A 27754-nucleotide genomic window follows, 5' to 3' on the forward strand; every position below is an offset into this window, starting at 1 on the left:
GTAAGTTTAAAATAGCTCATTTATGTTTATTTACATGAGATGTGTGGGCTTCGTTCTATCTTACTGTTTTGTTATGGTTTCTGTTTTGCAACTTGTTCAAATACTTCACTGAGTGTCGTGTTTGACTTGCTGTGGTTGTGTGCATGTGTCTTGAAAATCTGAAAGGTTTGTATTTTAATTTGGAGTTAATGACAATTAGTGTGTTACATGATGTCCTTAACCATCTGTTTCTTTACATTGTGTGCTGACTCCCTGCAATATTTCTCCCTTTGCCTCCTGTTTCTTAATCACCAGATTTTAGTTAATCATATTCTTTCCTCATCTACTGACACTGGGTTGTGGTGAAGGGAAGTACAGCATTTATTGCAGGGCACCAAGCAAGGAGCACAGGCAGCTCAGGCTCAGAAGACCTGAACTCTCTGATGGCTTTCAGGGAGGGGGTTCTAAAGGCAGCGTGAGGGAGGGGCTGCTTGTGATCCGCTCGTGCACGATTCCTGGATTGGTTGGCATCAGGGTGACGTTTCCAGCATCAGCCTTCTGCTTTCAACCAGTCTAGGGTCTGTGTGCTTATGGTCAGCAGCTCTCATCTGGTAGGGGTCTGCTTCCTGCAAAAACAACTTAGGAATGTGTGTCTGACCTTTATCTTCCGGGGAACTGGGAGTTGGCGATTCCCCTCTGTGGTGGATTTAGAGTCTAAATCATTACCAGTTTCCTAGCCCAATAGCTATGCTTTGTTTCTACATCTTCAGATTTCCTAATCATTAACTCTTTTTTAAAAAAAATAAATTTACTTATTTATTTATTTATTGGCTGCCTTGGGTCTTTGTTGCTGCACAGGCTTTCTCTGGAGTTGCGGTGAGTGGGCGGGGGCTACTCTTGGTTGCAGTGTGTGAGCTTCTCACTGCAGTGGCTTCTCTTGTTGCAGAGCATGGGTTCTAGGTGTGCAGGCTTCAGTAGTTGTGGCACGTGGGCACAGTAGTTGTGGCTCACAGGCTCTAGAGTGCAGGTTCAGTAGCTGTGGCTCACGGGCTTAGTTGCTCCCTGGCATGTGGAATCGTCCTGGAGCAGGGCTCGAACCTGTGTCCCCTGCATTGGCAGGCGGGTTCTTAGTCCTCTAACCATTAACTCTTGAGCCAGCATGTTGAGACTCAGGGGAGCCTGGGCGACTAAAGCAGAAGCCTTTTACTTCAAAGGGCAGGGACACAGGGCTTGTATACGGTTTCAAATACAGATGTGAAAATCATACGGTCAGGGAATTCCATTTTCTCTTTCCTCCCAACTTTTATAACGTGTATGTCTTTCCTGTAACCCAAACTCCACACCCATGGTTTCCTTAGTCCTGCAAATAATTCAGCGCTCCTGGCCGCGTCCTCTGCAGCCATCTCCCCGTTCACCTCTCCTACTGGGACTTACCTTCAGCTTTGTGCACACTGATGAACGGTTTTGAAGTGGAGCTTTGCAGCCCTGGCCCAGTTCTCCTCCTCCCCATCTGGGGTCACTGCCGGGCTCCCCCCGAGTCTGAAATGTCACAACCTTGCGCCACCGCGACACCTCTTGGCGGGAGAGTAGGGCGCGGATGCGGGGGCGGTGCAGGCGCGGTCCTCCGGCCGACAGGGGGCGCGCGGCGGCGGGGGTCCCTCGGCGCAGGCGCAGAGCGCCTCTCTTCCGGCCGCACGCGCCGTGACCCCGCGCCGCCGCGCGCCCCACGGGCTCTGCGTAAGGGTTGGCGCCGGAGCGGTCCGGCCGAAGGGGGCTGACGCCGAGCACTCAGCCGGCGGAGTCCGCGGCGCCTCGGCCCCGGTCCGCTGCCGAGGCCCGGGAGCGTCGGTCGGGCGGGCCGGGTAAGTGACGCCCGGGGCGGACCGGGCGGCCGGGCGGGCGCGCCTCCCCGGGCGGCGTTGGACGCGAGGCCGCGGCTTTAGGCCGCGCCTCCAGGGGTGGGGGTCCCGGCCCGTCCCCGAGCTGCCGGCGCCCTCGTCTCAGGTGGCCCGGCCTTGGCCGACCCTCCGCGGCTTCCTTCACACCCCGTCTCCTCTTTCCTTGATTTGCCTTGGGTCGCCGGGCCCTCGCCCTCCCCGCCTCTCCCATTTTTCTTTCCTATTTGTCTGTCCCCATCTTTTCTGGACCCGAGGGCGGCTTCCCCCTCCCCCGTCCCGGTCGTCGGTTGTGTGTTGGAAAAAGTCGCCGGGCCCCTGGACCCCGTAGGCAAGCCTGGGTCACCTGTGGCCAGGGCCAGGGGTGCAGAGGAAGGAAGCTCTTTCCTCCCCGGGCTGCGGAACGGGGAATCCAGGTGTGGACATTTCTCAGAGACGGGGGTTTAGCTGGGCGGGTGGAGCAAGACGTGAGTCCAGCACTTTTTCGGTCCTTGTCCTTTTCAAGCGGTGTTTTAGCTTCGGTGTCCAATCCCCCAGCGTTTTTGTCTTTTGTTTTCTTTTGAGCATCTGCTTTTGCCCAGACCATGTGTTAGGAACAGAGGGCAAAATTCTGCACAAGATCAATAAGATTCTGTTCCTCTACATCCATCCGTGAACGTAGTCTTTAGGGAAATAGGCATAAAAAGCCACGTCTGGGTTGATCCGATTGACCGGAGTGGGGTCTGGAAAGGCTTCTGGAAAGGCTTCCGAAAAGGAGTGAGGCTTGTAACTGAGTCTTGGGGGTGTTTTGTTAGATGTGCAAGATGGGGGGAAGGTTCCCTGCAGAGGAAGGAAATAAGTGTAAAGGTAGCAGAGGTGAATGCACCTTAGTGCATTCTAGAAACTACAGGAAAGGTAGAGGTGTGAAGAAGGATAGTCAGGTCACATCAAGAAGGTTCTTTGAGAAGTCAGTAAAGGAGAGCTGTGGGAGATACTTATTGCTAGAGGCAGGCAGATGCGTGGAAAATAGGATATTGTAGATGAGGGCAAAATTCTGCATGTTCTCAGATAGGTGAGGGCTGTGTCTTCCCGCAACAGGTGGAGTTTTTAAAGGATGTAATTCAGTTTACACAATTTTATGGGATAAAGGCCACAGATATTTTGACTATAGTAAGGATATTTAGGGAATGTGGGTATTACATTAGTAACTTAAAATGAGGGTGTTTCAATTTTAGAACTTTGTTGAGAAATGTGCTGCCTGCTGTACAGTTTAGAATAGAGAGTGGGTTGTGAGTTAGAAATATAACAAGGTGTCATAGAGGTGTTGGCCCTCTGAGCTGTTCAGCTCTGTGGACTTCTCTGGTGGCTAAAGATAGCCTTTATGGAAAATAGGAATCTGGAGAATTGTGCGTTCCCAACAATCACTTTATAAAATGGATTTCTTTTTACCTGGCTTGATTACCTTCAGGGAGCGATGATCCAGGGCTGGTGTTCATTCCCCAAGTCTTTCATAATAGGAGATAGTGAAGACGTTCTCTGATACACTTGAGTTACAGGTGATTCATGGACATTGTTTGCAGTACCCTCCAGCCTATGGTACTTCGGTAATAATAGAGTCTGTGAGAATGGATGGTTATACTAAGCTGACGAAGGTGTCATAGATGGAGATATAGAGAAACATTTTAAAAGTTCTTTTAAAAATCATAAATCTTACACGTGAAGCAGATGCCTTTTATTACCTATGTTTTTGTGGACATCAACAGGCACTGCCCCTCATAGTTCCCTTCCTGTTCCTTTCTGTGTATATGTGCAGTACTTCACATATTCTTTAAGCCTTTTTTTAATTTGTGATACACAAATATCTGTTTAGTGATAAAAAGGTCTTTTATTTTTTTTAATCTTTATTGGAGTATAATTGCTTTACAATATTGTGCCAGTTTCTTTTGTACAGCAAAGTGAATCAGCTGTGTGTATACATATATCCCTATATCCCCTCCCTCTTGAGCCTCCCTCCCACCCTCCCTATCCCATCCCTTTAGGTCTTCACAAAACATCAGACTGATCTGCCTGTGCTCTGTAGTAGCTTCCCACTAGCCATCTATTTTGCCTTTGGTAGTGTATATCAGTGCTACTCTCTCACTACATCCCAGCTTCCCCTCCCCCCGGTGTCCTCAAGTCTGTTCTCTGCGTCTGCATCTCTATTCCTACCCTAGCACTAGGTTCATCAGTACCATTTTTCTAGATTCCATATATATGTATTAGCATACGGTATTTGTTTTTCGTTCTGATTTACTTCACTCTGTGTGACAGACTCTAGGTCTATCCACCTCGCTACAAATAGCTCAATTTCATTCCTTTTCATGGCTGAGTAATATTCCATTGTATATATGTGCCACATCTTCAGAAAGGTCTTTTCTTAGCAAGCCTGCTTCTTTAGGTGCTCAGAACTCAGACCTTGACTCGTTATTAACTGTAAGGTGGAAGTAGTTTTTCTCCCATTAGTTATGGGATAAAATTTACCATGCTTCTCTCAAATCCTGCTTCACACAAGTTATGTCCTTAAAGGGCAGACCTTACTGTTCATAGTAGTGTGATTTAAGTAGGTGTGTTAACATTTTCTATCCACTCTGATATATTTAGAAAGTATTTATAAGTGCTTACAATGTTCCAAACATGGTGCTCAGATAGAGATATAAAGATGAAGACAGAAACAGCCCTTACCTTTAAGAGGTTTATGATATAGTAAGAGATAGATGTGTCACCCATTGGACAGCATAACATGATCTGTGTGTGTTCAGGGGAATAGTTGGTTTTATGTGGGGGTCATAGTCACCGAAGGCTTCCGAGATGCACTTGAAAGATGAGTAGGTGGGATGCTTGTGAGAAGACGTCTTTCATGTTCTTTTTCTGCCAGTTCCATGCGTTTTAAAAAATACTTTGCCAGCTTAGGTAGAATCTTGAAAAGTCATCATTGTTTGGGCAGAACTATGTTTACATGTTTCTTTTTAAGGAAAAAAAGGAGCATACATGGAAGATGTGTTGATCGAAGGACGGTGTTGCCATGAAAAAGAAGGAAATAGTGAGGGGTATTGTAAAGAAGTTATAAAAATCACCTGTTTTATTTGCATTTGATCTTGGCTTCCTAAGGTATATCCACATGTTAGAAAGTGCTGTGTTTTCATTACCTGGCACCAGACTTCATGAAATAAATATGTTATATCATCTGAAAGGCATCTCAGCATTAATTCAGTTAAGCTGAGCTCACAGAGTCTTGTTAGTGCACTTGTTACATTTCAGTGTTTGCAGTGGAGAGAATGAATGAATCGACTATGATATGTTTACAGGTGCTAAAATAAAGATAGACGCACCTTTTGAGGAATAGATGCAATAAGCTATGTCAATAAGATGATACAAAAGGAGGAAAGCAAGCAATTAGTGAGAATGGGATTCAGGTAGCTGCTCATTCCTGGGCCAGGGATATCACTTGGGTGGGATGGGGTGGGGGCCATGTGGGTTGAGTGTGGTTTCTTGTCCAGATCCTGTCTCTTGTTTTGGGTGATGAGTTCACTGGTGCTTGTAGCATTATAGTAATTAATTAAAGCAGGACACACAAGTGCGGGTGGGTAACGAGCATGTCCTTACTGTGGTTAATCCACTTCTGTGAATTTGAAGTTCAGTGAAAAGGAGAAAAGTGAGGAAAGCTCTTCTGTATTTACTGGGATTCGGAGATCTGATTTATAAGCTCCGAGTTACAGAAAACTAACAGATGCTGGTGAGATGACATCAGTTTCTAATATTTAAAATGTGTCCTGAAGGTTTTGAGAACAGAAACAGGGAGCTTTGAACGCGTGTAAGATTCTGCTCCTGAATGACTTGCGAAGCTTGCAGACGGAGGCGAAGCAGGCGGAATTGTCAACAGCCAGCTTCAGTGGAGACTGGAGGCAGAGGAACATGGTCTCTAGAAAGCTCACCAGCAGCGATGGAGCTGTTAAGTACCGGGTTATTAGACACAGGGACTCTGCTGGAGGAAGAGAGCCTCTGCACTGCTTTGTTTTCGTAAGCCTGAAATTGGGAAAATGTTTCCATCAGACGTTACCCTTCCAGTAGGCATATGTCCAGCAGCCTGTTACCTCCCCACCCCGTGCTGCTGCTCCCCTCCCTTTTACCTGTTTTTTTTTTTTTTTTTTTTTTTTAATTTTTGTTGTGGTAAAGTATACATAACATAAAATTGACCGTTTTTAAGCTCACAGCAGCGTCGTGTGACCGTTGGCGCCGTCTGTCGTCAGGGCCCCGCCTGCTGATGGAGCCTGCGGCTGGTGTGTGGCTGCGCTGGTGGCTTCTGTGGCTGTGCAGAGTTTACTTAACCATGGATGTTTCAAACCTGTTTGTTAACTGTCTCTTCTGAGCCAGAAATTGCAGCTTCAAAAGTGAATAAGCTGGTCTTTTCCCTTCACAGATTAGTGGGCATTTGGTTACTTTGTCTCCATTGGCACCGTTATTTGTAAATTCCTTTTTTAATGAAGTTCTCAGATTTCTTATTAAGTGATATTGGGAAAAGTAAAGTGGAGTTAGGTTAGCAAACAAATTTTGATAATTTAACTTTATAATTTCCCAGAAAGCGTTGTTCTTATTTGTTTTCCAGAATGTATCAGTCTTCCCTTGCTTTTCTAAGGTTAAAGAAGGATAAAACAAATGAACCCATAGTTTGTTTACTAGGCTTTGGTTTGGTGACCAATTGAATGAAGAGGTCTCAGAATTAAACTGGTTAATTGAAAGATGCATGGTCATTTCTGAAGTAGTGTTTTGAGAACCACATTACAGTTGACCCTTGAACAACGTAGGTGTCAGGGGCACTGACCCTATGCACAGTGGAAAATCCAAACATAACTTTACAGCTGGCCCTCTGCATCCATGGATTCAGCCAGCCTCGGGCAGTGTGGTACTGTAGTATTTACTGTGGAAAACAGGCCGCTTGTAAATAGGCTTGTGCGGTTCAAACCTGCATCTTTCACGTGCCCAGTGTGCTAAGCTGGACACTCAGCATTGTCTTTCTTTGCTGTTGCTCTGAGTGTCTCAGGTTAAACTGTAAGGATGTATGTCTAGATAAGAAGGATTTGTTTTGAATACCAGGTGGGCTGGGAGAAAAGTGCATGACAGCCCCTGAAGCTCTTCGGTGCAGTGGTCTTCCATAGTCATCGTTGGCCAGAAATTTCTGAAGCCATGGACTGGGAGGGGGTTGCAAATGGAGTGTTCACTATGCAGTTGGCCTAATCTCCTATTCAGCCCTGGGGCAGACATTGATCTTAGTCTGGGGGTAGGGCCGTGACCTTGACAAACTGGATCTAGGTTTAGTGATGGTGTATTAAAATAGTAAGTTCTAAAGTGGATCCAAAGGGCATTCCCTACAAAACTTTGAAGACGTGGTCAGATTTCAGGCATGCTTAGTTAAGAAATGGAATTCACTAATTTTTCTGCATTTAGCCTCAGTTATTAAGCTTGTGTAAAGCTTAATAACGTGACAAGGTGTTGCCAAGTTCACTTTGGCACTGAAGGCAGTGGGCATTTCCCTGTGGGACACGCTCCCTAGGAAATTCTCTGTTTGTGCTGCTGTCGTTTGAACGGGTAAGTTGACACGGGAGCCTAAAGGAGGAGAATGTGTAGGCATTCCTCGATTTATTTTTAGGTGACTCATTGGAGCAGTCAGCCACTAGTGCCCTGGGCTCTGCTTTTATTCACCCTGCTTCTGTGCTGCCTGGGGGCCTTTCGTTTAGAAATCATAGCTGAGAGCCTTCAGGTGATCTGAGGGTTCAGATATTAAGGAAGGGAAGACACTGTGGAAGATGGCTACCGTCGACCGGGGCTGGCGTCTGCAGGACCAGAACAGCTATCCTGGAGGAGGGAGGCAGTGTCCGCCCCTCACCTCCGCCCCAAGCACAGTGGGACCAGGTCGGCCAAGGTGTTGAGGTGGCAGGGTCTCAAAATCCACACACAGAAGGTGGAGAAGTGAGCAGACACACAGAAGTTTTGCCCGGGGTTAGACATGACCCAGCGGGAAATTAAATATTTCCCTTTCTGTCTATATCACCTTCTCTTCCTGAGACACAGACATGGGCAAAACAGGGTTTGTATAACATGGTCTCAATGGCAAAATCCATCTGAGCCTGGGAACTGACAGACGTTTGGAATGTGTCCGTAAGTTAGAAACTACCTGTGTTAAGCATTTCTTTGCAGTTAAGGGATTTCAATCAAATTTTTTTTCCTCTTTCCATCTGTGAGAAAGAGATTGATGTCTTATTTTGAGAAGTGAGCCATGCTGTGGGTTTCAGAATGTTGAGGTTTTTTTAAAGGTGGCAGTAAGGATTTACCAGCATGAGCTGTGGAGTTCTGACTGAGTCTAGATGGGTCTGCCGACGGTGACCTGGGGCACATTTCTCTCTGGAAGTCCCCACTTCCCTGTGGACTGCTCTTGGTGTGTGATAAGGCTTTTAGTACGTGTGGTAACTACTGTTGTTATCCTCCTGTGTTCCTCTGTTCTGCAGGGGGTAGTAGGTATTGATCATTGACTTGTAGATGTTGATTCTCTCTTTGTAATCAGTGTCGTTAAAGATTACAAATTTCTACTTACTGGAATATGAAAGAGCCCTAATATTAAGATCTAACACTACTCTTCTGTCATATCTGTGAGATCATTTCTGTTTTCCCCCCTTTGTATGCATATATTAAAATTTTTCCTTTATAGAAGGGTAGTCCCCCCAAAGGTAGTTAATTGTGCTAATTACCGAGTGATAGATGTTTGTGTAAGGCTTCTTCTTTTTGCTATTGACACAAAACAAAATTTCTGAAAAATTGAACATATGTAATTAATAATGCCCTGAATCTAGAACTCCATCTTAACCGCATTCTATAGAACAGAATGATTTCATTCGTGAATTACTTCACCACATGATCTTATATATAGGAAAATTCATCCTGGAGGTTTATTTTAAAAACAGTGCGTGGGTGTAGCTTTGTGCATTAGGGCACTGACTGGTGCTATCAGGCTTCTTGGCTTCTGTCACTGAATATTCCTGCACCAGGTGATTTCTACAGATACCTCTTACCTCTGAAATTCCATGATATTGCATTGTTTTAACACGGGAAGATTGGAAATCTTCACTACGTTTTTGCGTTATTTAACCCCTACCTCCCTTGCCTTTCAGCATTAAACTGAGAAGATGTCCCTTTACGACGACCTGGGAGTGGAGACCAGTGACTCAAAAACAGAAGGCTGGTCCAAAAACTTCAAACTTTTGCAGTCTCAGCTCCAGGTGAAGAAGGCAGCTCTCACTCAGGCGAAGGTAAGAGAAGCTGGGCCCACCTGTGAGAGCAGGGGTGCACTGGCAGGTGCTGCCTAAGGATTAAGAGCAGTTGGGCTTTGGCCTGCCCCTGTTTGTTGACTGTGTAGGGTTCAGCATTTGTAGGAGGAGAGGCTGGCTGGGGAGGGGAGGACGAGGAATCCAAGATCGTTCCGCTGCTCCTGGGAGTGGAGCTCCTTGAGGGACTCAGAGTGAGGGCGGGCAGCACTCCTGGTCTCCAGCAGTGGTGCTGGTTGTCAGGCTTCAGCACGCCCGAGACGGCCTGCGAGTTTGGTTGCAGTGCTGTGTAGTACCTGGTAATCTGGTAGATCCTAGTTCCGGGTGGGAGCCTGGGGAGTCTGCACTTCTAGGGAGCAGCACTTTGGGAACGAAGCTCTGTGGTGAAGACTGAGCCGTGAAAGTGTGTGTGTGACTGAAGGCTTGGCTTGGTTGTGGATGTATCAGGGTGTGAAGTCTTGCGTCATTGTTTTTGTTGCTGTTGTATAATGTTGGCCATTGGCAACATCCTGGAAATCATTCACCAGGTAAAACATTAGAAACATGGTTGTCTGCTGGGTATTTGATGTTAAAATGTTACCATCAGATATGTTTAGGGATGAGAATGGCCTTATGGTTTGCTCATTGTTTTAGAGCATGTGTTCCCAGTGGAGGCTTTATCCACCCCAAGTGGGGCAAATATTGGTTCTAAGGGGTGAAAAATTGCTTTTCTCATGGATAAAGCCCAGATATACAGAGTACGCACGGTATTAAAATTTCACAGGTGGAGGAAAAAATGTGTTAAAAGGTTCTTTGAAGGAGGAGGCAGTAATGAAACAAGTTGAGAAAAGCTGCTTTAGGTATTCAACGTTTACTGATAAGATGGTATCATGTCTGGGATTTACTGTGAAACGCTCCAGTCTCTGGCAGGGGAGATTGGGACGTACATGGAACAAGATTTGCCTTAAGTGGGTAGCTATTGAAGCTGGGTTATAGAGACATGAGTTCATTAATCGTTTTCCTTAATGTTTGAAAACTCCCATAATAAAATTTTTTAAAATTGGAATTAGTTTTTGTTTCCTTCACTACAATCGTCATTAATGTTGAAGTGTTTACATTTTATTTCTCAGCACTGTAAATGGTTTTTAGGATTAGGATACCCACAGGTAGAAAAAACAGTCTTAAAATTTAAATTGGTTTTGTCAATTCTGTTGATTAGAGTTTTTGTCTTTTTCATATATCATTACCAGATTTAAATTTTTTATGCCAGTACTATTTCTTTTTAAAGAGAGAGAATTTCATCTTTTTAAAACAAACTTTCATCCCACATGAAGTGAAGATTAACAAAAGTCTTGTTTTTTTGTTTTATTTTTTTAAATTTGGTTTAATTTTTTTTTTTCCCCCGGGGATCTTCCCTGACCAGGGCTCGAACCCATGTCCCCTGTATTGGCAGGCAGATTCTTAACCACTGTGCCACCAGGGAAGTCCAAAGTTGGTTTAATATTTTAAATCTTTGTTTCATGTAACTTTTGCTTTGCATGTAAGATGTATAAATAAGGTTTTACGTTTTAATGCTAATACCACTTCATATATTTTATTTCTGAAGGCCTCATTCTTTTGTACAATGACTGACTCTTAGGAACAATTCTCATACTTAATAACATAAACTCAGACTGTAAGTGGACGTAATTAGTGGGCAGTGTTGGTTCCATCGAAAATAAAGTAGAAAAGCAGAAGTCAAAATACAGTAGAGATGTACAGGTTGGATGTAGCAATCCACAAGCGTAGGCCCAGGAGACAGAAACATACCGGTTCCTTGTGACAGGTCCACAACAATGTAGTGTGTGAAGTGTGATATGCTGTTACAGAGCAGCCCTCCTGAGGTCAAAGGGACACTCTAGTGTAGAGCTTTTTTCATGTATTATTTCATATGCAGATTTAAATACAAACAACCAAGCTTTCTGTAAAGCTTTTGCAAAAATGGAGGAAATTTGTGTTGTAAAAAAAAAAAAAGGCTAAAGAAACTAGTATGTGGTTATTGTAATAATTGAATTAAAAAGCTGTTGTTTTAAGATTGTTTTTCTTGTATCTAAAAGGTTTGTTGCGGAGACCAAAAAAAAAAGCTTTGTTAGAAATAGTATGAATTTTAGTTTGAAGCCTTAGTACACTTTTCTTGTTTTCTGATGATTTTAGAGCCAGAGGACGAAACAAAGCACAGTCCTTGCTCCAGTAATCGACCTGAAGCGAGGGGGCTCTTCGGACGAGCGGCAGGTCGTGGACACCCCGCCGCACGTGGCCGCGGGCCTCAAGGTACACCCCCCCCCCCCCCCCCCCCCCCCCGCTTCTCCTGGGGGCTCTCCTGCTGTCTGCAGGCTGCACTTCACACGTGTCACTCTGAGCATACCTCCTCAGTGGGCCTTGCAGTCTAGTCAGTATCGTTTTCAATTTAATTTTTACTGTTGTCTTATCACGTTTAAAACATCTGTTTAAACACAGTAGTTAATTATAGAAAAATCAGAAACTGGAGGTAGGCAAAAAGAAAAATAAATGACTTCAGTCCTACCCTCCAGAGTTTAAAAAACTTCAAATATTGGAATAGGTTTCTGTTCTTTGCCTCCTCCACGTTCTGTTCCCTGACTTGCTTTTCTCACTTAATATATTGTGACTGTCCATCTGTGTCAAAAAGTATGGGGCTGTGGGACCATTTTAATGACTTCACTAATTTCCCCGGTGTGAGTGTGCTCTGAAGCTCTTCGTGGGAGGGACTGGTCCTGCTCCTGCAGGCTGATAGTCTGTCAAGAGGGAAGGGCACCCCACGGTGGAAGTTTTCTGTGGGTTCTTAGTCATTTAACATTTTTTCCCACAAATTCTCTACCTGATTTTTTCATGCTGTGTCTAATCAAAAACTGTTTAATCCTCTTCTGTTATTGTGTATTGGCTCTAGAACCTATAGTAACACCCCCAAATTCAATCAGTAAGCATTTTCCTTCTTGCTACATAGCCAATTTTTAATTGTAAAGTATTCCCATCAGGTGAATGTATGGTGTTTTACACACCTATTTCCTAACTATAGAACCAGTAGACATCTAGTGAACACCTCTGCAGAGAGCTTTCTGTGCATTTAAAATTATTTCCTTAGGATAGATTTCCTGAGGCGACATTAGGAGATCAGTCACTTTTATGGGCAGTTTATTTAGCGCCAACTTTTTTCGGGCAGAGTTGTATCAGGAAACAATCTCACCTGCAACATGGGAGCGTTTGGGTTTTTCCCACCCTCCCGAGCATTGGGTATTAACATTCAGTCTTTTAAAATCAAGCGAGCTGCCTTATTCTTTATAGCATTTAGAGAAGGATGTCTCATTGTTGAACTTAGCAGGGTTTATACAGTGCAAGTTGTTTGCTGCCCAGGTTTGAGATGACAGAGAATTAACCTTCATGCTGACAGTTTGTTCTCGGAGTCAGACTCTCTGTGATGGCAGTGTTCTGTAAACTGAGTGGCTGATAGCTAGCTTCTCCTGTCTTAATAATAATGGAAAGGAAATGTTGTTCATGTGCCTGTGTGTTTTTAAGATGTCTTTTATGTGAGTGCAAATGGATAACTGCCCTTTGGGAGCCCTTTAAATAGATTGGTGTAAGATTTCTAGTGATAGGGCCTGGAAGGTGATTACAGTTATTTTTCTAATTTCCTTTATTCATCAAATCAAAGAGTTTTTTGATTTTTAGTTGTAAGGAAACCATGAAGTGTTAGTTTTATGATGAAAGAACGTTACACTGCACAGTGTAATCCAGGAATTGTTGGGTTTAGATCTGTTGATGTTGAGCATGAGCTCTCTTTATTGTGCCAGTTTTGTGTTCATATATAAAGGACATTTTACAAACGACCTTCTTGCCTTTGGCAGTGCTGGGCGTTGCTCCTCCTGAAAGAGGTGCAGAGTGGGCGCTTGGGGGCACTGACCTGCACTTGCTCGGGGGATCCATGGAGACCAGGGAAGGCGTCTTATTTTTACAGACAATAAGGAGGCGTCGTGCTAGGAAAACTAACAGAAGAAACTATGGAGGGTTAGGAATGTGAGACCATGCAGTAGGTCAGAGCTTACGAGAACCATAGAGATCAAGACCACCAGCCTAGGGCAAAGCCCCTTCTCATAGAGTGTTTTTAGTCGTCTGTGCGCTGTCTGCCTTCTGTCTTTCCAGTTTCTGCGTTAAGGCTGCTACCTCTTTTTCTCTCAGAGAGTAGCCCCAGTTTCTAAATGTACAGAAGAGAAACGCAAAATGTTGTCATCTGAACCTGACTTAGGGGATCTTAAAAGATGAGTGATGAAGCGAAGGGAGTTCGGTCCACCTGTGCAGACTCAGGCCTGAGATGCAGCTGCCTGGGGAGGGGTGTGCACTCTAGAGGATTTCACAAAGCCTAGGAGGATGCTCTTTACCTTTTTTCTGAAGTCTTAATATGTCATGTCTCCCCATGTAATCAGAATCTACAGTTATTCTATTAAATGACTACAAGAATGTGTTATTTGTGAGTTGTTTTGTATTTTAAGTTTTCACAGATATATATCAATATAAAAATAGAAGTATTCAATTTTATTGCTTAAAATTTTAGGTGGTGGCAGCTTGTTTAAGACTTCCAGTGCTGTTTATGGAATTAATACTGAACTAAGAGGTGCAATTCTTTGTCGTGTTCTGCTGCTCCCAGGCTGGGAATGTGGCCACGTCCAGTCACTGAACCACCTCAGGCATCTGCTCCCTCAACGTAAAACAGGCAAATGGGGTCTTCAGGGCCCCTCCTAGCCCTCAGATTCTTTGACTTTAATTCTATGAATAAAATTCCAGGACAGAGGATGATACTTACTTTGGCATTTTCCCTTCTGCAGGACCCTGTTCCCAGTGGCTTTTCTGCAGGAGAAGTTCTGATTCCCTTAGCTGATGAATATGATCCCATGTTTCCTAACGATTATGAGAAAGTGGTGAAGCGCCAAAGAGAGGAGCGGCAGAGGCAGCGGGAGCTGGAACGCCAGAAAGAAATAGAAGAAAGAGAAAAGTAAGGCCTTGGGCGGGTGTGGGGCTGCTTTATGTTTGACGTGTTCGTTCAGATGTTGAGGAGTGAACGTGAGTGCTGTCTGTAAGGCTGTGTGTGTTTCGTGGTTGGTCTGAGCAGTCATCAGGAGTCAGTTGTTAAGGAAGTGTGGTGGTTTCATCCCAGCCTGAAGACAAACTCCAGAGCAAATTTCATGTGTAGATGTAAAACACTTAGAATATACATTTTGGGTTAGTTTTTAGAAAATAACTTACAAACCGATGTTGCATGATAGAATTTTTTCCCTATGCTGTTAACTCTACTAGAGTCATAACTACTTAAAATATTTAAAATGCTGTTCTTAACTTTTACTATTTTTGATCCAGGTGGAGTTTTTCAAAACTCATATACATCTTTTATGTTTTTTGAATGTATGGGTTGCAAGGATTTATTTGCATTTCTTTTAAAAATACTGAATATTAGTTATTAAATAGTTATGTAAAATGTTAATATACGATTTCTCATTATTTATGGAATTGTTTCATGAAGTGAAAGCATGTTCTAGGGAATTGAAATTATGTAATTAACTATTACCTATATTGATATGCTTTAAAATTGAAAGAGGTAAATATCAAGGAAACTTTTTTCTTGCTATTTATATTCATATATCTGTTAAATTTGTTCAGTTTATCGTCTGGATTTTTCTTGCTTCTTATGCTTTGGCTACCTTAGTCTTTAACCAGTTGTTTGCATGCTCCCAACCACCCATCCCCCCCCCAAAAAAAAAGGTCAAGGTGAGGTCCTTGGGTTCACATCTCTGAATTGGTTCGTCTGTGATGAACATTTGGCTCCTCTGTTATCACAGGAGGCGTAAAGACAGACATGAAGCTAGTGGGTTTTCCAGGCGACCAGACCCAGATTCTGATGAGGATGAAGATTATGAGCGAGAGAGGAGGAAAAGAAGTAAGGCATGAACATAAGTGTCTCACACGTGTTGCAGTTCCACTGTTTACTTTCATATTCAATTTGATAAATAGTTCATCTGACACTGATTTGGGTAATTTCCTCTCTGGATATTGTACGACAGTTTAAATTTACGCTGTGTTTTCACACATAGTCTTTCTAACGTTTCCTTCTTGGACACTGCGAGCATACCTTAAGATGTGGGCCCGCACTTGTCTTTACCTGCAGCACAGTCACGCCCGCCTGTTCTCTGTGTCCAGCTGTGTTTCCATTAAGAACAGCACTGGATGGAGAGTCAAGGTGCTCGTTTTCAGAGCCTTTGTCGCTAACAGGCATGGCTGAGCTTCCCTTGACTCTGGTTTCTTTCAGTGTCGTAGGAGGAGCAGGGAGACAAGCATTTGAACCAGGTGCTTTGTGAGACCCCTTCCATCACTAAAGTTTTACGAGCAGCATTGCAATTGTGTTAGAGCCAAATTCTTAGCGATCACTAGATAGCTAAGCAGTGTTCATTCTTGAGAGGGTGGGATGCTTCTTATTTTAGCTTCATCATGTTTGATTGCTGGGATTTCACTTCGGTTGACAGATTGAGATTTAAGTGAGAAAGTGAAATCTTGACTCCTGGATACCAGCCACTGTTCTAAGCACTTTGATAGATTCCCTCTTTTACACCAGGCAGCTTTATACCACATGGCTCAGACAACTGTGATAACCCCCATTACAGTGGATTAGTGGGAATAGTGCTGTGTTGAAACGGGTCTATTGTGCATCTAACCAAGATTTTCCTTTACCTGAAAACCTCATTGCAGTGTGGTCACCTGTACCATGATACCTGAGGGGAATGTTATCATGAAGCTGGAGTGTATTCCCACATACAGAACTCTGTTTTATGACAAGCAGTTTGGCAAGCCTGGTCTTCCCAGTGTACAGCCAAGGCGTAGTTTAAATTTTAAAATACTAAATGAGTTGGAAAGGAATGAGTCTGTAATAATGTAGAATTCTTACTCTTTCAGTGCAGGTATGAATTAAGTGAATTTATAGAATATGTACTGTACAATAACAAAGGACCAAGCTCATAGATACAGAGAACAGATCCGTGGTTGCTGGGGGGGAGGTGGGAGAAGTGGATGAAGAGGGTCAAAAGGTACAGACTTCCAGTTATAAAATAAATCATGTGATTGTAATGTACAGCATGGTTACTATAGTTAGTAATGCAAATAATTGCAGATTTTTGTTTTGTTTTTGAAATAATAAATGTTTATTGTATTAGGCCATCACATTTTGGGGATAAGATAATTGCATATTTGAAAGTTGGCCAAGAGAGTAAATCCTAAAAATTCAATACAAGAAAAAATTTTTTGTAACTGTGTGGTGACAGATGTTAAGTAGATATTAAATATTAAATCATTATGTTGTACAACTGAAACTAATATTATATGTCAATTATACCTCAGTTGAAATAAATTTACTGCGTACTTAGCACTACCAAGCACTACATTGCTTTACTTTTCTAACAGGGAGTGGAGTTAATATTTGAGGGTGCTCTGTGTGTCAGGAGTTACGTTAACATTTCATATTCACTATCTTCCTAATAAACGCTTGATTTATTAACTTGTTTTAGAATCCAGTACATAGGTTGAATATTTCTTAGTTTCATCTTCCCAGCTTACAAGTCAGCTGCCCTTTTCATAAGGAGGTGTGCCTTCTATCTTGAGGACTTTTTTTTTTTTTTGAACATTTGTGGGAATGATGTAATCTAACATTAGGGAAGTAATGGTATTCTATCTGTTATGTGTACTGCTGTTAACATATTGATATTCGTATTTTAACCTGCTTAGTAGCAGATTTTCAGTGATTAGCCTGAATTTTTTATCTAAACTCATTAGAGCTAATCTTTTCAGAATCAGGTAATAATGACTCAGATTTTAATGGCAAGGTTAAAAGTGATAATAGGAGGTATTTCAAAATGCATAGAAGAAAGTGTTATGAGGGCTACACATCTCGGTGAATATTTAGTCTAGCCTAGGCCTATTAGTCACCATGCATGTACACTGGCTCTGGGCGATTTCTTCTGTGAAACGTTTTGTGCTGGTGCAGCGTGGTTTTGTCATTGGTTTCTTTAATTTACTTTTATCATGTTTTGGGGTGTTTCATTAGTGATTAAGTGATAATATGTGTGTCAGGGCTTTTCCCTAGTGAAAACTTGCTTATGTTCTCTGCTCATGTCATCCCTCTGGTTGTCTGATAGCAAATGGAGTCTGCTTTGGTTTGTTCGTGTCCACCGTTCTCTGTCCAGGAAGCATGAGTCAGAATGGTGACAACACAAAGCAGGTTATAACCAGAAGTACCCACACTGCTGGTGTTCCGTATAGGTGTTCAGTCCCAGTGGTTTGCACCCTGGAGAGGAGGGTGCTGTGTTGTGAGGGACGCTCTGGCCTCACAGGGAGCTCAGTTTCATTCTGTCTTTGCCCATTCACTCTCCTGTGATCATTATTTCATCTGGAAAGTGGAAGCGGTGATACCTATTTCTGTATTTTTAATCCTGGATTCAGATACTGGCGGGAGGGATGGAGTAGTATCCCTGCTTCTTTCTTTGGGGGTGTGGTGTGACGAGACAAGTGGTATGTATCAGTCCTTGAGAACCCGGCATCTGAAACACTTTCCCTCCTGTAATTGGTGGAATTTCTGTTTTTGCAGGTATGGGCGGAGCTGCCATCGCACCACCCACTTCTCTTGTAGAGAAAGACAAAGAGTGTACGTACCTGTTTCTTCCCTCTCTGTTCAGATACACATCTTTCACTCAGTCGTGGGAAATCTCAGCTGGAATCAGCCAGCTCTCCTGAGTGCAGGGAAATGGCCCCCAAACCCGTCTTCGCTGTAACCCTCAGCCAAGTGCTCCTTTCCACCCCTTACGCTTGAGAAATTTTTATACCGGGCTTTGAGGTGTGGGTTTTTCTACAGTGAGATGCCTTTTTTTGTTTGTTTTTAAAAATAATTCATTTTGTTTTCTGCAACATTTTGTGGGGTTAGGTTAGAACAAATAAGGAGCTCAGTTTGCAGTTTTGTGCTCTGTGGTCTAGAGGCGGTGAGATTTGTGACCCCCCACAAGGTGGCAGCACCTTCCTGGTGTAGGTCCATGTCAGTGCGCAGGTTGTGTGCTTTCACTCACATTGGTCTAGAATTTGGGATTGGAATTGGACTTTGATGAATCATCTAGCTCATTTTCCTAGCCTCTGGGCTGAAGCATACCTAAACTATCCCGAGAAAGTGTAATCATTCCTAGTGCTTCTTAATACCTGTTGCACTGTGAATGTTACCTTTTTATAAAGACAATAATTCAAAAAATGTTAAATACCTTTTGTGTGGAAATATGGACACACCTTAAACTCCAATTGAAACCAGTCTCTGGGAGCGGGGCCCAAGCATCTGAATCTTTCTAGAGCTTCCTTGTCAGTGCTGAGCTATAGCGAGGGTTGCAGATCACTGAACTGGCATGTGGTCTCTGACCTCAGAGGCCTTTATTGTCTGCCAGGGGCCTTTATTGTCTGCCAGGGTGATGAGGTCGTAAGATGAGCATCTCAAGACCGGTACACAGGATGCTGTGGGAGTCAAGAGGGTTGGATGAGGTCTCCTGGTACATACAGGAGAGCCAGGTGCAGTGCAGAATCAGCTTGTAGCATGTTGGTAACCCTGTTTTATTTTCACCGAACAGTACCCCGAGACTTCCCTTATGAAGAGGATTCCAGACCTCGCTCGCAGTCTTCCAAAGCTGCTATCCCTCCCCCAGTGTATGAGGAGCAAGACAGACCCCGATCCCCGACTGGCCCTGGCAACTCCTTCCTCGCCAACATGGGGTAATGGTCCTGGTGCGCTCTCCTCAGCAGGTGCAGGAAGGGCGGGCCCGGGGAGACCTTGCTAGCCCTCCCAGTAGATGCGCTGTGCTTGGGGTGAGGGCTTTCTCGGGTTTATGGGGAGCTGCGTGGTGTGCTTAGTCACATAGCCTCCTTCCTGAGGGTCAGGCCTTGAGTCACAGGGAGGGTACCCCAGCTTGATGCTGTTGTGTTTTGCACAAAACAGAGAGCTTTGTAATGGGAATTCTGAATGATTTAGGTGCTGAGAGGTATATTCTCTAGGAACAGTTTGTGATCACTATTTATATTTGTTTTCATAACATTTGCAGATAAAATAGCTCCTATGAGTGAGCTGTGTCCAAAAGATGAATGACATCTTTTTTTTCTTGATAAAATGATCTTTGCTTTAAGGTCATGATTCTATGCATTTGGTCTAAAAACTCTTGGCCATTCTAGCTATAATGAGAAATTTGTTTGCCAGTGTGTGAAAATCAGTTTTAAGGTTGACTTTCAGGTGGGGCTTGTAAATATTTTTTTTAAGTCTCACTGGATTTGGCATGCATTTTGGTTAAGAGTGTTTTATGTTGTTTGCTCTGTTTCTCTCGTGCTCTGAGGGGGGTCAGTGAGGCAGCATTGCACTAAGGCCTTTGTTCTGTGTCCTCTGGAAGGACTCTGCCTCCGGTGGGAATGTGGTGACTGCAGTGACGCTGGGCTGCCCTCGCCGGTGTGCACGTGCCTTGATTCTTAGCGCCCTCGGAGAGGGGCTGGTTGGAGGTAGAGGAGGGGGTGGCTGGGGCTTGCACACTGCAAGAGGAGTTTGAGTTTCTCACCTTGGTGTCCATCTTTAGAAAAATGCAGTCATCTTCATTATATGAAGTCGTACTTACTTTTTGACAGGCTCACTTTAAAGTAAACCGGTTATGAGCCTTGTAGCAGAGCAGATACCGGAGCACACGCAAGAGTAGTGTTTTCTAACAGGTCCTGGGGAAATCTCACCAGGGGAGCTAGCAGCTCCCTCACCTCAGAGGTAATCTAAGGATGCCCAGGATTTCAGCATTCACTTTTTATCTTTCTTTCGCCTGAACATCCCACAGCCTCCATCTCGGGGCCCATTAGTAGTTATATGTGGCCTCATCGAAGCCCTTGTGGAATTCACACACACTCTTCCGGAAGGAGATTATTGTGATGTAAAATCCAATTTATGCTGTGGCTGATGACGTCGCATGCAAGGACCTTTCTCTTTTTCCTCTCACAGTGGCACAGTAGCACATAAGATCATGCAGAAGTACGGCTTCCGGGAAGGCCAGGGTCTGGGGAAGCACGAGCAGGGCCTGAGCACAGCGCTGTCGGTGGAGAAGACCAGCAAGCGGGGTGGCAAGATCATCGTGGGCGACGCCACGGAGAAAGGTGGGCCCCTCAAGTGGGCTCTGGGGTGGAGGGGAGGGGGGAAGTGGAGGTGGGCCGTCCCGAAGGAGAGGGGTCCTGGTTGTGGCGTGTTCCAGCCCTGCGTCATGGAAACTGAGAATCCTGCGACCCATCTTTACAAATAGTTCAGGATGGAGAGATAGGAACGCCCGTGGGAGAAAAAGAAGACGAGAGACTGGCAGAAATGAACAGGATTCTAGAAAATCACGCCATGCCTGCTTCTAGGCAGAGAGCCTTGTTACATTGATAAAACCGTAGTTATGTTTTTATAGCAAGACAGAGCCTTATACAGTGTGTCGGTGATTCTGTCTGCTGTAGCTCCATCCTGTAAAGGTTCTTTGCTCTTTTTTTTTCCAGCCCCTTCATCTTGATTTTCTTACTGACTGATCGCTCTGTGAGACTAGTGTTATTTTGCATTCTGCTGGTAGGGGATGCCTACTTGGTGTTTTATTTTCATTTGATTGTTGCAGTCTTTTCTGTAGTGAGGGCATATTGGAATGAGTCAAATGTGACTTAGCATTTTAAGCAGCAGAACTGAGTGGTTCTGAGTCAGCTTAGCTGAATGCCTTTTCCTAAAGCAGGGAGAGAACTTTTCTGGCAGCATTGTTGACACATGGCCTTAGGAAGCAGCAGTGAGCCTCAAAGGCTAGTGCCAAGAACCAGCAGTTGCCCCGCTCTGTGGGAGTATCTGAAATTGGTCAGCTAGAGGCTGTTACCCTGGCTGGTGAGCCAAGACTCACCTCTGAGGGTTGTGATCACTGTGCCCTATCAGCCTGTTAGGTGCTGAACTGAGCAAAAATGCAGGTAATTGAGGATATTAAAAAGTTCTAGAAATTATGGTAAAAATTATACCAAAGCACAGTGATGCTTTCAAGCCAGATAAGGCTGCATTTTTGCTCAGAGACTGTGTAGATGCTTATAGATGCTCTGGGATGTAGTGGGGATTGCTTCTGACATCAAATTATTCATTGTAACTCGTACTCAGTGCTCTAACACGTCTATGTCTGATGATGTTTTCTTACAGATGCAGCCAAGAAGTCGGATTCAAATCCATTAACTGAGATACTTAAGTGTCCTACTAAAGTGGTCCTACTAAGGGTAAGACGCAGGAGGAGGAAAGCTGCTGCCCTCCTCGAACTGTGTGTCCCTCCACCTTGACCTGTCCCTGCACACTCTCAGTCAGCCTCCCTGATGGCAGAACAGTTAAAGAGAGCTGAGTCATGGTACTTTTGGATAGACTGCGTATAAGACGGATTTTTAGATTTCTTTTTCACTGACGTTTCTTTGGTAAACACAGTATTTAAGACAACAGTGAGTAATTACTTTAAAGTATTTGAAATATAAGTTCAACTTGGTTTTTATCTTTTGATGCTAGGACAGTTCTTGTAACTCTTATGAAGCTTAATGTGTATTTTTTTGGGGGGTGGTATTTCAGGGATGAAAATTTTCCTTGTTTCATTTGGGATTGGGAGCATTTGCCCTCATGGAAAGAGTTATTTATACATCTCTTTTACATGTTTGTAAATTACACTTGATAACGGAGCTTATGTATTTATTTTTGTTTATAGAACATGGTTGGTGCAGGAGAGGTAGATGAAGACTTGGAAGTTGAAACCAAGGAAGAGTGTGAAAAATATGGCAAAGTTGGAAAATGTGTGATATTTGAAGTAAGAGGGGTTTCTTTTGATGTTTATAAACCCAAGTTATAATTGATATATTACAAAACATTTTCTATAAATAGAGACAGGGCGGGCTGAAAGTAACATATCGTCTTACTGTACGAGATGACAGGTGTGGTTAGTTACACTGCTCTTACTCAGTTATTACAATTTCAGACATAAACACAAGGAGTTCAAATTTTATTTGGTGAAGAAACATTTCATTTTGTGACTGAGGTTTAGACTTGATGACAGTGTGCTCAGTAGTTTAGTGACGTGGATGTGCATTTGGTTTCGTGCATTTGGCAGGTGTTTGTTTAGTGCCTCCCACATACCCAGCACCTCGTTGAGAGCACTGAGGGTGGGGAAGCGCGTTCTGTGCTCTCGGTGATACCTTCAGTTGAAGGAACAGCAAAACATCTTTTCATGTGTTTGTTGGCCACCTGTGTCTTCTTTGTAGAAATGTCTGTTTAGGTCTTCCACCCATTTTTTGATTGGGTTGTTTTTTTGTTTTGGTTTTTTGATATTGAGCTGCATGAGCTGTTTGTATATTTTAGAGATTAATCCTTTGTCAGTTGCTTCCTTGCAAATATTTTCTCCCATTCTGAGGGTTGTCTTTTTGTCTTGTTTACGGTTTCCTTTGCTCTGCAAAAGATGCTCAACATCACTAATTATTAGAGAAATGCAAATCAGAACTACAGTGCGGTATCACCTCACACTAGTCAGAATGGCCATCATCACAAAGTCTGCAAACAATAAATGCTGGAGAGGGTATGGAGAAAAGGGAACCTTCTTGCATTGTTGGTGGGAATGTAAAGTGATACAGCCACTGTGGAGAACAGTATGGAGATTCCTTAAAAAACTAAAAATAGAACTACCTACCATGTGACCCAGCAATCCCACTACTGGGCATATATCTAGAGAACACCATAATTCAAAAAGAAACATGCACCACAATGTTCATTGCAGCACTATTTACAATAGCCAGGACATGGAAGCAACCTAAATGTCCATCAATAGATGAGTGGATAAAGAAGATGTGGTACATATATGCAGTGGAATATTACTCACTCATAAAAAGGAATGAAATTGGGTCATTTGTAGAGACATGGATGGACCTAGAGTCTGTCATTACAGAGTGAAATAAGTCAGAAAGAGAAAAACAAATACTGTATATTAACACATATATGTGGAATCTGAAAAAATTGGTATACATTTTATTTACAAAGCAGAAATAGAGACACAGACATAGAAAACAAATGTATGGATACCAAGGGGGAAAAGGGGCAGTGGTGGGAGAAATTAGGAGATTGGGATTGACATATATACACTGTTGATACTGTGTATAAAATAGATAACTAATGAGAACCTACTGTATAGCTCAGGGAACTCAGTGCTCTGTGGTGAACTAAATGGGAAGGAAATCCAATAAAGAGGGGATGTATGTATACATATAGCTGCTTCACCTTGCTGTATGGTAGAAACTAACACAACATTGTAAAGCAACTATACTCCAATAAAAATTAATTTAAAAAAAGAAAGAAAAGAAACGTGAGATTAGAGAATATTCAGTTGCTAGACTCAATAATACTGATTAATAAGTGCAGGAGTTGAGAGAAGAATTATATCCACACAAAATAGAGGAGGCTTTGTGAACAGTGTCAGCTGTGAGCAGAGCTTTGGAGCATGTGGGTAGGATTAGAGTAGGAGGGAACGGGTAGTGAGACTAGGGGCACGGCTTCTGGGAGGCTGGGGAGGGCTGCAGGATGGAGTGGTGGCGTGGTGGGTTAGCAGGAGCCGTGCTTACACAGCAGTAACAGGGCCATGTAAGGGGGACTTAGGAAGCTCCACAAAGGACCTTAGCCTCATGTGAGAGACAGTTAGCACACGGATCTTTTTCTCTTCATTTCTGCTCACATGAGCTCCTCCTCCGTTTCATGTTGCTGTCTGTTGCCTGCACAGTTATTTGTGTGTGTGTGAGATGGTGGAGGGCCTCCAGAGGTCCTGCCTAGCTGTGTGTCCCAGCATCTAACACAGGGCCTGTCATAAACAGACCTTCAGCCAGTTTTGACGGCGAATACAGGATCCTTATGTCCTTGGTGTTTGACCACTGCTCGTCTGTACACAATGATAATTGGAATACTTACTCTGACAAAAATCATTTGTGGGAGAAAACTCACGTTCAGTGCTATCTCCGATGATACCTTTACCTACTGTACTTTGGTTTCTTTCCCAGATTCCTGGTGCCCCTGATGATGAAGCAGTACGAATATTTTTAGAATTTGAGAGGGTTGAATCAGCAATTAAAGGTAAGTTGTACAGCTAACTACAAAGAATTCAAAAGTTGAATTTGTGATCTTAACCTTTATAATTAACACATGTTCTTGTAATGTGTAATGGAATACCTGCCTTAACTGACTGTCTTTTTGTTTGCCTTTTAGCTGTTGTTGATCTGAATGGGAGGTATTTTGGTGGACGGGTGGTCAAAGCATGTTTCTACAATTTGGATAAATTCAGGGTCTTGGATTTGGCAGAACAAGTTTGATTTTAAGAGCTAGAACCCAAGTCATCTCCAACGGTCCTTCAACGAGCTGCACACTGAGCAGAGGAGAGAGAACAAGGCGACAGGCAGCCTGCACGGCTGTGTGTTCAGAGACTTTCGAAGGACTTCTGAGATACACGTTGACTGATCCCTTTTTTATTTTGTGGTTTTTTAATATAGTATAAAAATCCTTTAAAAAAACAAACAAAAAAAACAATCTGTGTGCCTCTCTGGTTGTTTCTCTTTTTTATTACCACTTCTGAGGTGATTACATTTTTTGCTGGGATTTCATGATAATTCTCAAGTGCTTCAGTGATATGGCATTTCTTGCACTAAAAAATCTAGAAAGTTTTGGGATAAGGGGTTGTGTTACCCTTTGCTTTTCTTTCTCTTTTCCTTTTTCTTTCTTTTTTGATTCATTTTAATAAAACCTGCAAGTTACTAAACTGTAGCTTCATAAATTCTATAATAAAGTGTCATCTTGGCAGTCTGCCAAAGGTGAAAATCTCTGCTTTCTCTAACAGAGAAATTCTTATTGACTCCAGTCATAGAAAAAACTCTTTACAACCTAAACTAAGGTTGAAGAATTGTGAGCCTATCATGACCTGTTCGGATGAATCATTTTCAGTTAAGCTAAGTCAGACTATAGAGTTTGTGATGGATTTAGGGGTATCTGGGTATAGAAATCATGAATATAGCATTTGTTTTCAGATATTCAAGCCTAGTCTTTAGCGTAGATCAGAAGTGACAGGTTAATTCAAAACCTCGCAGGTACATTGTAAATGTGTGCTCGATTATGTTTTGAAAATGGTGGTTCCCTGGGGTCACGTTGCTACTGGCAAAATTTGCAATAGTGTTAGTTCTCATACGTAATTAAAAATTTTATAAAATTCAGCCACATCAGCTACTTTAAATTGTATTGCCAATTCTGAAATTGTGAAAAATTGTACCATAGAAGTGCAGTGGTATATATGGCTTAAACGTGTAGCAGGACCACAAAACAAAACAGATAAAAATATTTGGCACCACGATTGGTTGGCCAGAGCAGGAAGTGTTTCCAGAAGATACTTGTGCCTGTGTTCTGTTCCTTGCTTGCCCAAATGTTGCATGTGACTTACCTGAAGCGGCAGCCACGGCCATGCACCTGTGTTGTCTCTTTAGGTCTTTACGACATGAGAGCGTGTTGTGACCCTGCGGGGGAGGAAAGTACTCAGCGTTTCTTTGCATCCATGGACTTGGTTTGGAGACATAAGGAATATTCTGACCCTTTTTAAAAAAGGATTTTTCTCATGTTTTTATTTAACATAAATAAAAGAATAACATTTTCTCTTTTGTGGTATTATTTTACTGAGTAAAAGTGAATTAAGACTATGCTTTTGAGATAAAAGTGCACATACTCTGTGAAATAAGTTTGGGTTAAAGAATATAAGGTAAAAGAATTAAATCAATTGGACATTTTGTAGGACGTGAGACGCAACAACCAGCCTGAAACTTGAACAGGTCTGCCTGTGGACTTAGCTCCAGAATACCAGTGACGGCGCCTCGCTTGGCCTTACAAGTACCTAAATGTGCTCATCTAGGTATTTATTATGACGGCTTAGTTTAATTTGTATAAACCCTAATGTCTTATTTAAAGTATAAGTTCCAACCCCTTTGATACCTGCATTGTTATTGTTAGGCTTTATAATAACATTGTCGTTTATTTGCACTTTGGTGGCTTTCCCTACATTCTCATGATTAACCAGAGAAATGCGAGTGATAACACTACTTTGATTTTTATTAGCATGGTTACAACTTAGTGAATATCTTTCTCACCAATCTAATTATTAAATTATCCATGATTGCAGTAATCATTTAGTACATTACTTGCAGTGAATTTCCAATACTAGAATAATTTTAAATCTCCTGCAATGTAGTGCTTGAGAGATTTGAAATTTTCAGTATTAACTAAAATTCAAATTAACTTCAATGGAAAAATTTCAATATAGATTGAAAATTAATGAAGCTACAATGTAACTAGAAGGGTTCTTTGTAACAGACAGTTTGCATTCTGGGCCCACCTGTGATCTGAAAGCCCTTCATGTATGTGGAGGTCCCTTGCATTCACCCACCTCCCTGAGGTAGAGACTCCGAACTTGCTTTCCCAGCCTGTCTGGCAGCTGAAGCAGGGGCCCGGCCCTGGGCTCTTCTCGTCCTAACACTGGTGAGGGTAGGCCCAGTGCTGTTTAGCCTTCTGGGCGGTGATGGCAGGGACCTTATCCCATAGTGGCATGTCTTGAGTTGGGGCCACTTGTGTGGCAGGGCAGACTTTGGAACAATTTTTAGGTGTGATTTGGGAGTTTTCTTTCTTAATACAGAGCCTCCAAGCATGACTGGGGTCTGTCTGTCTGGAGATTCTGTTTGCTATCTGGGTTTTGTTTTTGTTCATAAATTCTTTTCTGCTTAAACGAGCCAGAGTGGGTTCTCTCGTTTGCAACAAAGAACTGATAAACGAGTGGATATCTGGAATTGCAAATGACAAATCCTAAAAGATGGAGGAGGGAGGGCCACCGGTCCTAGGTTTGTTGGTGAAAAGTTGATGAACCTAGTTATTTGGTGCTAAAACATTTTGCCAAACTGTTACTGTACTTCAGGGCGCAGACCAGACTGGCGTTGAGGGGAAGGATAGGGAATCTGCAGGGCATTGGCCTGGGCTGGTCCCCTCTCAGGCAGCTGTGGTATTGGTGCCAGGCTGCCTGAGGTCAAACCTTGTTGCGCTCACGTGCTGTGCGACCAGGTGCCTCTGCTGAACACGAAAGTGATAATCGCCCACTTCCCTGGGTGGTCAGGTGGGTTAAACAAGCCATATGTGGGAAGCAGCGTTACACGAGAGACACCGGCAAGCTGCGAGGTCTCGCGGGAGAGCCATGGGGGCAGACTAAAGGGAGCGGGTTGGAAAGCAGGGTGAAGAAGAAAGTACGGCCTCACCCAGAGAGGCCTTCTCTGCCTGCTGCCTGCGTCGGTTGAGAGTTCCACAGTCAGAGTCCTGCTGGTTTGGGAAAACCTACCAGAACTGAGACTCAGCCAGGGGCCCCGCAGCAGCCTCAGCAGTGCAGGCTGGAGATTGTGGTCTTACAA

The 27754-nt window shown here is 43.3% G+C and overlaps 1 protein-coding gene across 1 annotated transcript; it reads left to right on the top strand.

Annotated features, from left to right (window-relative positions):
- Positions 1-1685: 1685 nt before the first annotated feature.
- RBM17 (RNA binding motif protein 17) lies at positions 1686-25964 on the top strand. Its single transcript, XM_057731940.1, has 12 exons — positions 1686-1841; positions 9053-9190; positions 11378-11494; positions 14059-14225; positions 15067-15164; positions 17859-17915; positions 18874-19015; positions 20268-20419; positions 21462-21535; positions 22006-22104; positions 24332-24404; positions 24537-25964. The coding sequence occupies exons 2-12, from the start codon at positions 9068-9070 to the stop codon at positions 24638-24640; spliced, it is 1206 nt and encodes a 401-aa protein (XP_057587923.1). The 5' UTR covers positions 1686-1841; positions 9053-9067; the 3' UTR covers positions 24641-25964.
- The last annotated feature ends 1790 nt before the right edge of the window (positions 25965-27754 follow it).

The sequence above is a fragment of the Hippopotamus amphibius genome, chromosome 4, assembly GCF_030028045.1.
Source record: "Hippopotamus amphibius kiboko isolate mHipAmp2 chromosome 4, mHipAmp2.hap2, whole genome shotgun sequence".
NCBI lineage: Eukaryota > Metazoa > Chordata > Mammalia > Artiodactyla > Hippopotamidae > Hippopotamus > Hippopotamus amphibius.

Coding starts and splice junctions, on each gene's coding strand:
- RBM17 (XM_057731940.1), top strand. CDS start 9,068: ATGTCCCTTTACGACGACCTGGGAGTGGAGACCAGTGACTCAAAAACA. Junction 11,495..14,058: donor ACGTGGCCGCGGGCCTCAAG/GTACACCCCCCC, acceptor TCCCTTCTGCAG/GACCCTGTTCCCAGTGGCTT. Junction 14,226..15,066: donor GAAATAGAAGAAAGAGAAAA/GTAAGGCCTTGG, acceptor CTGTTATCACAG/GAGGCGTAAAGACAGACATG.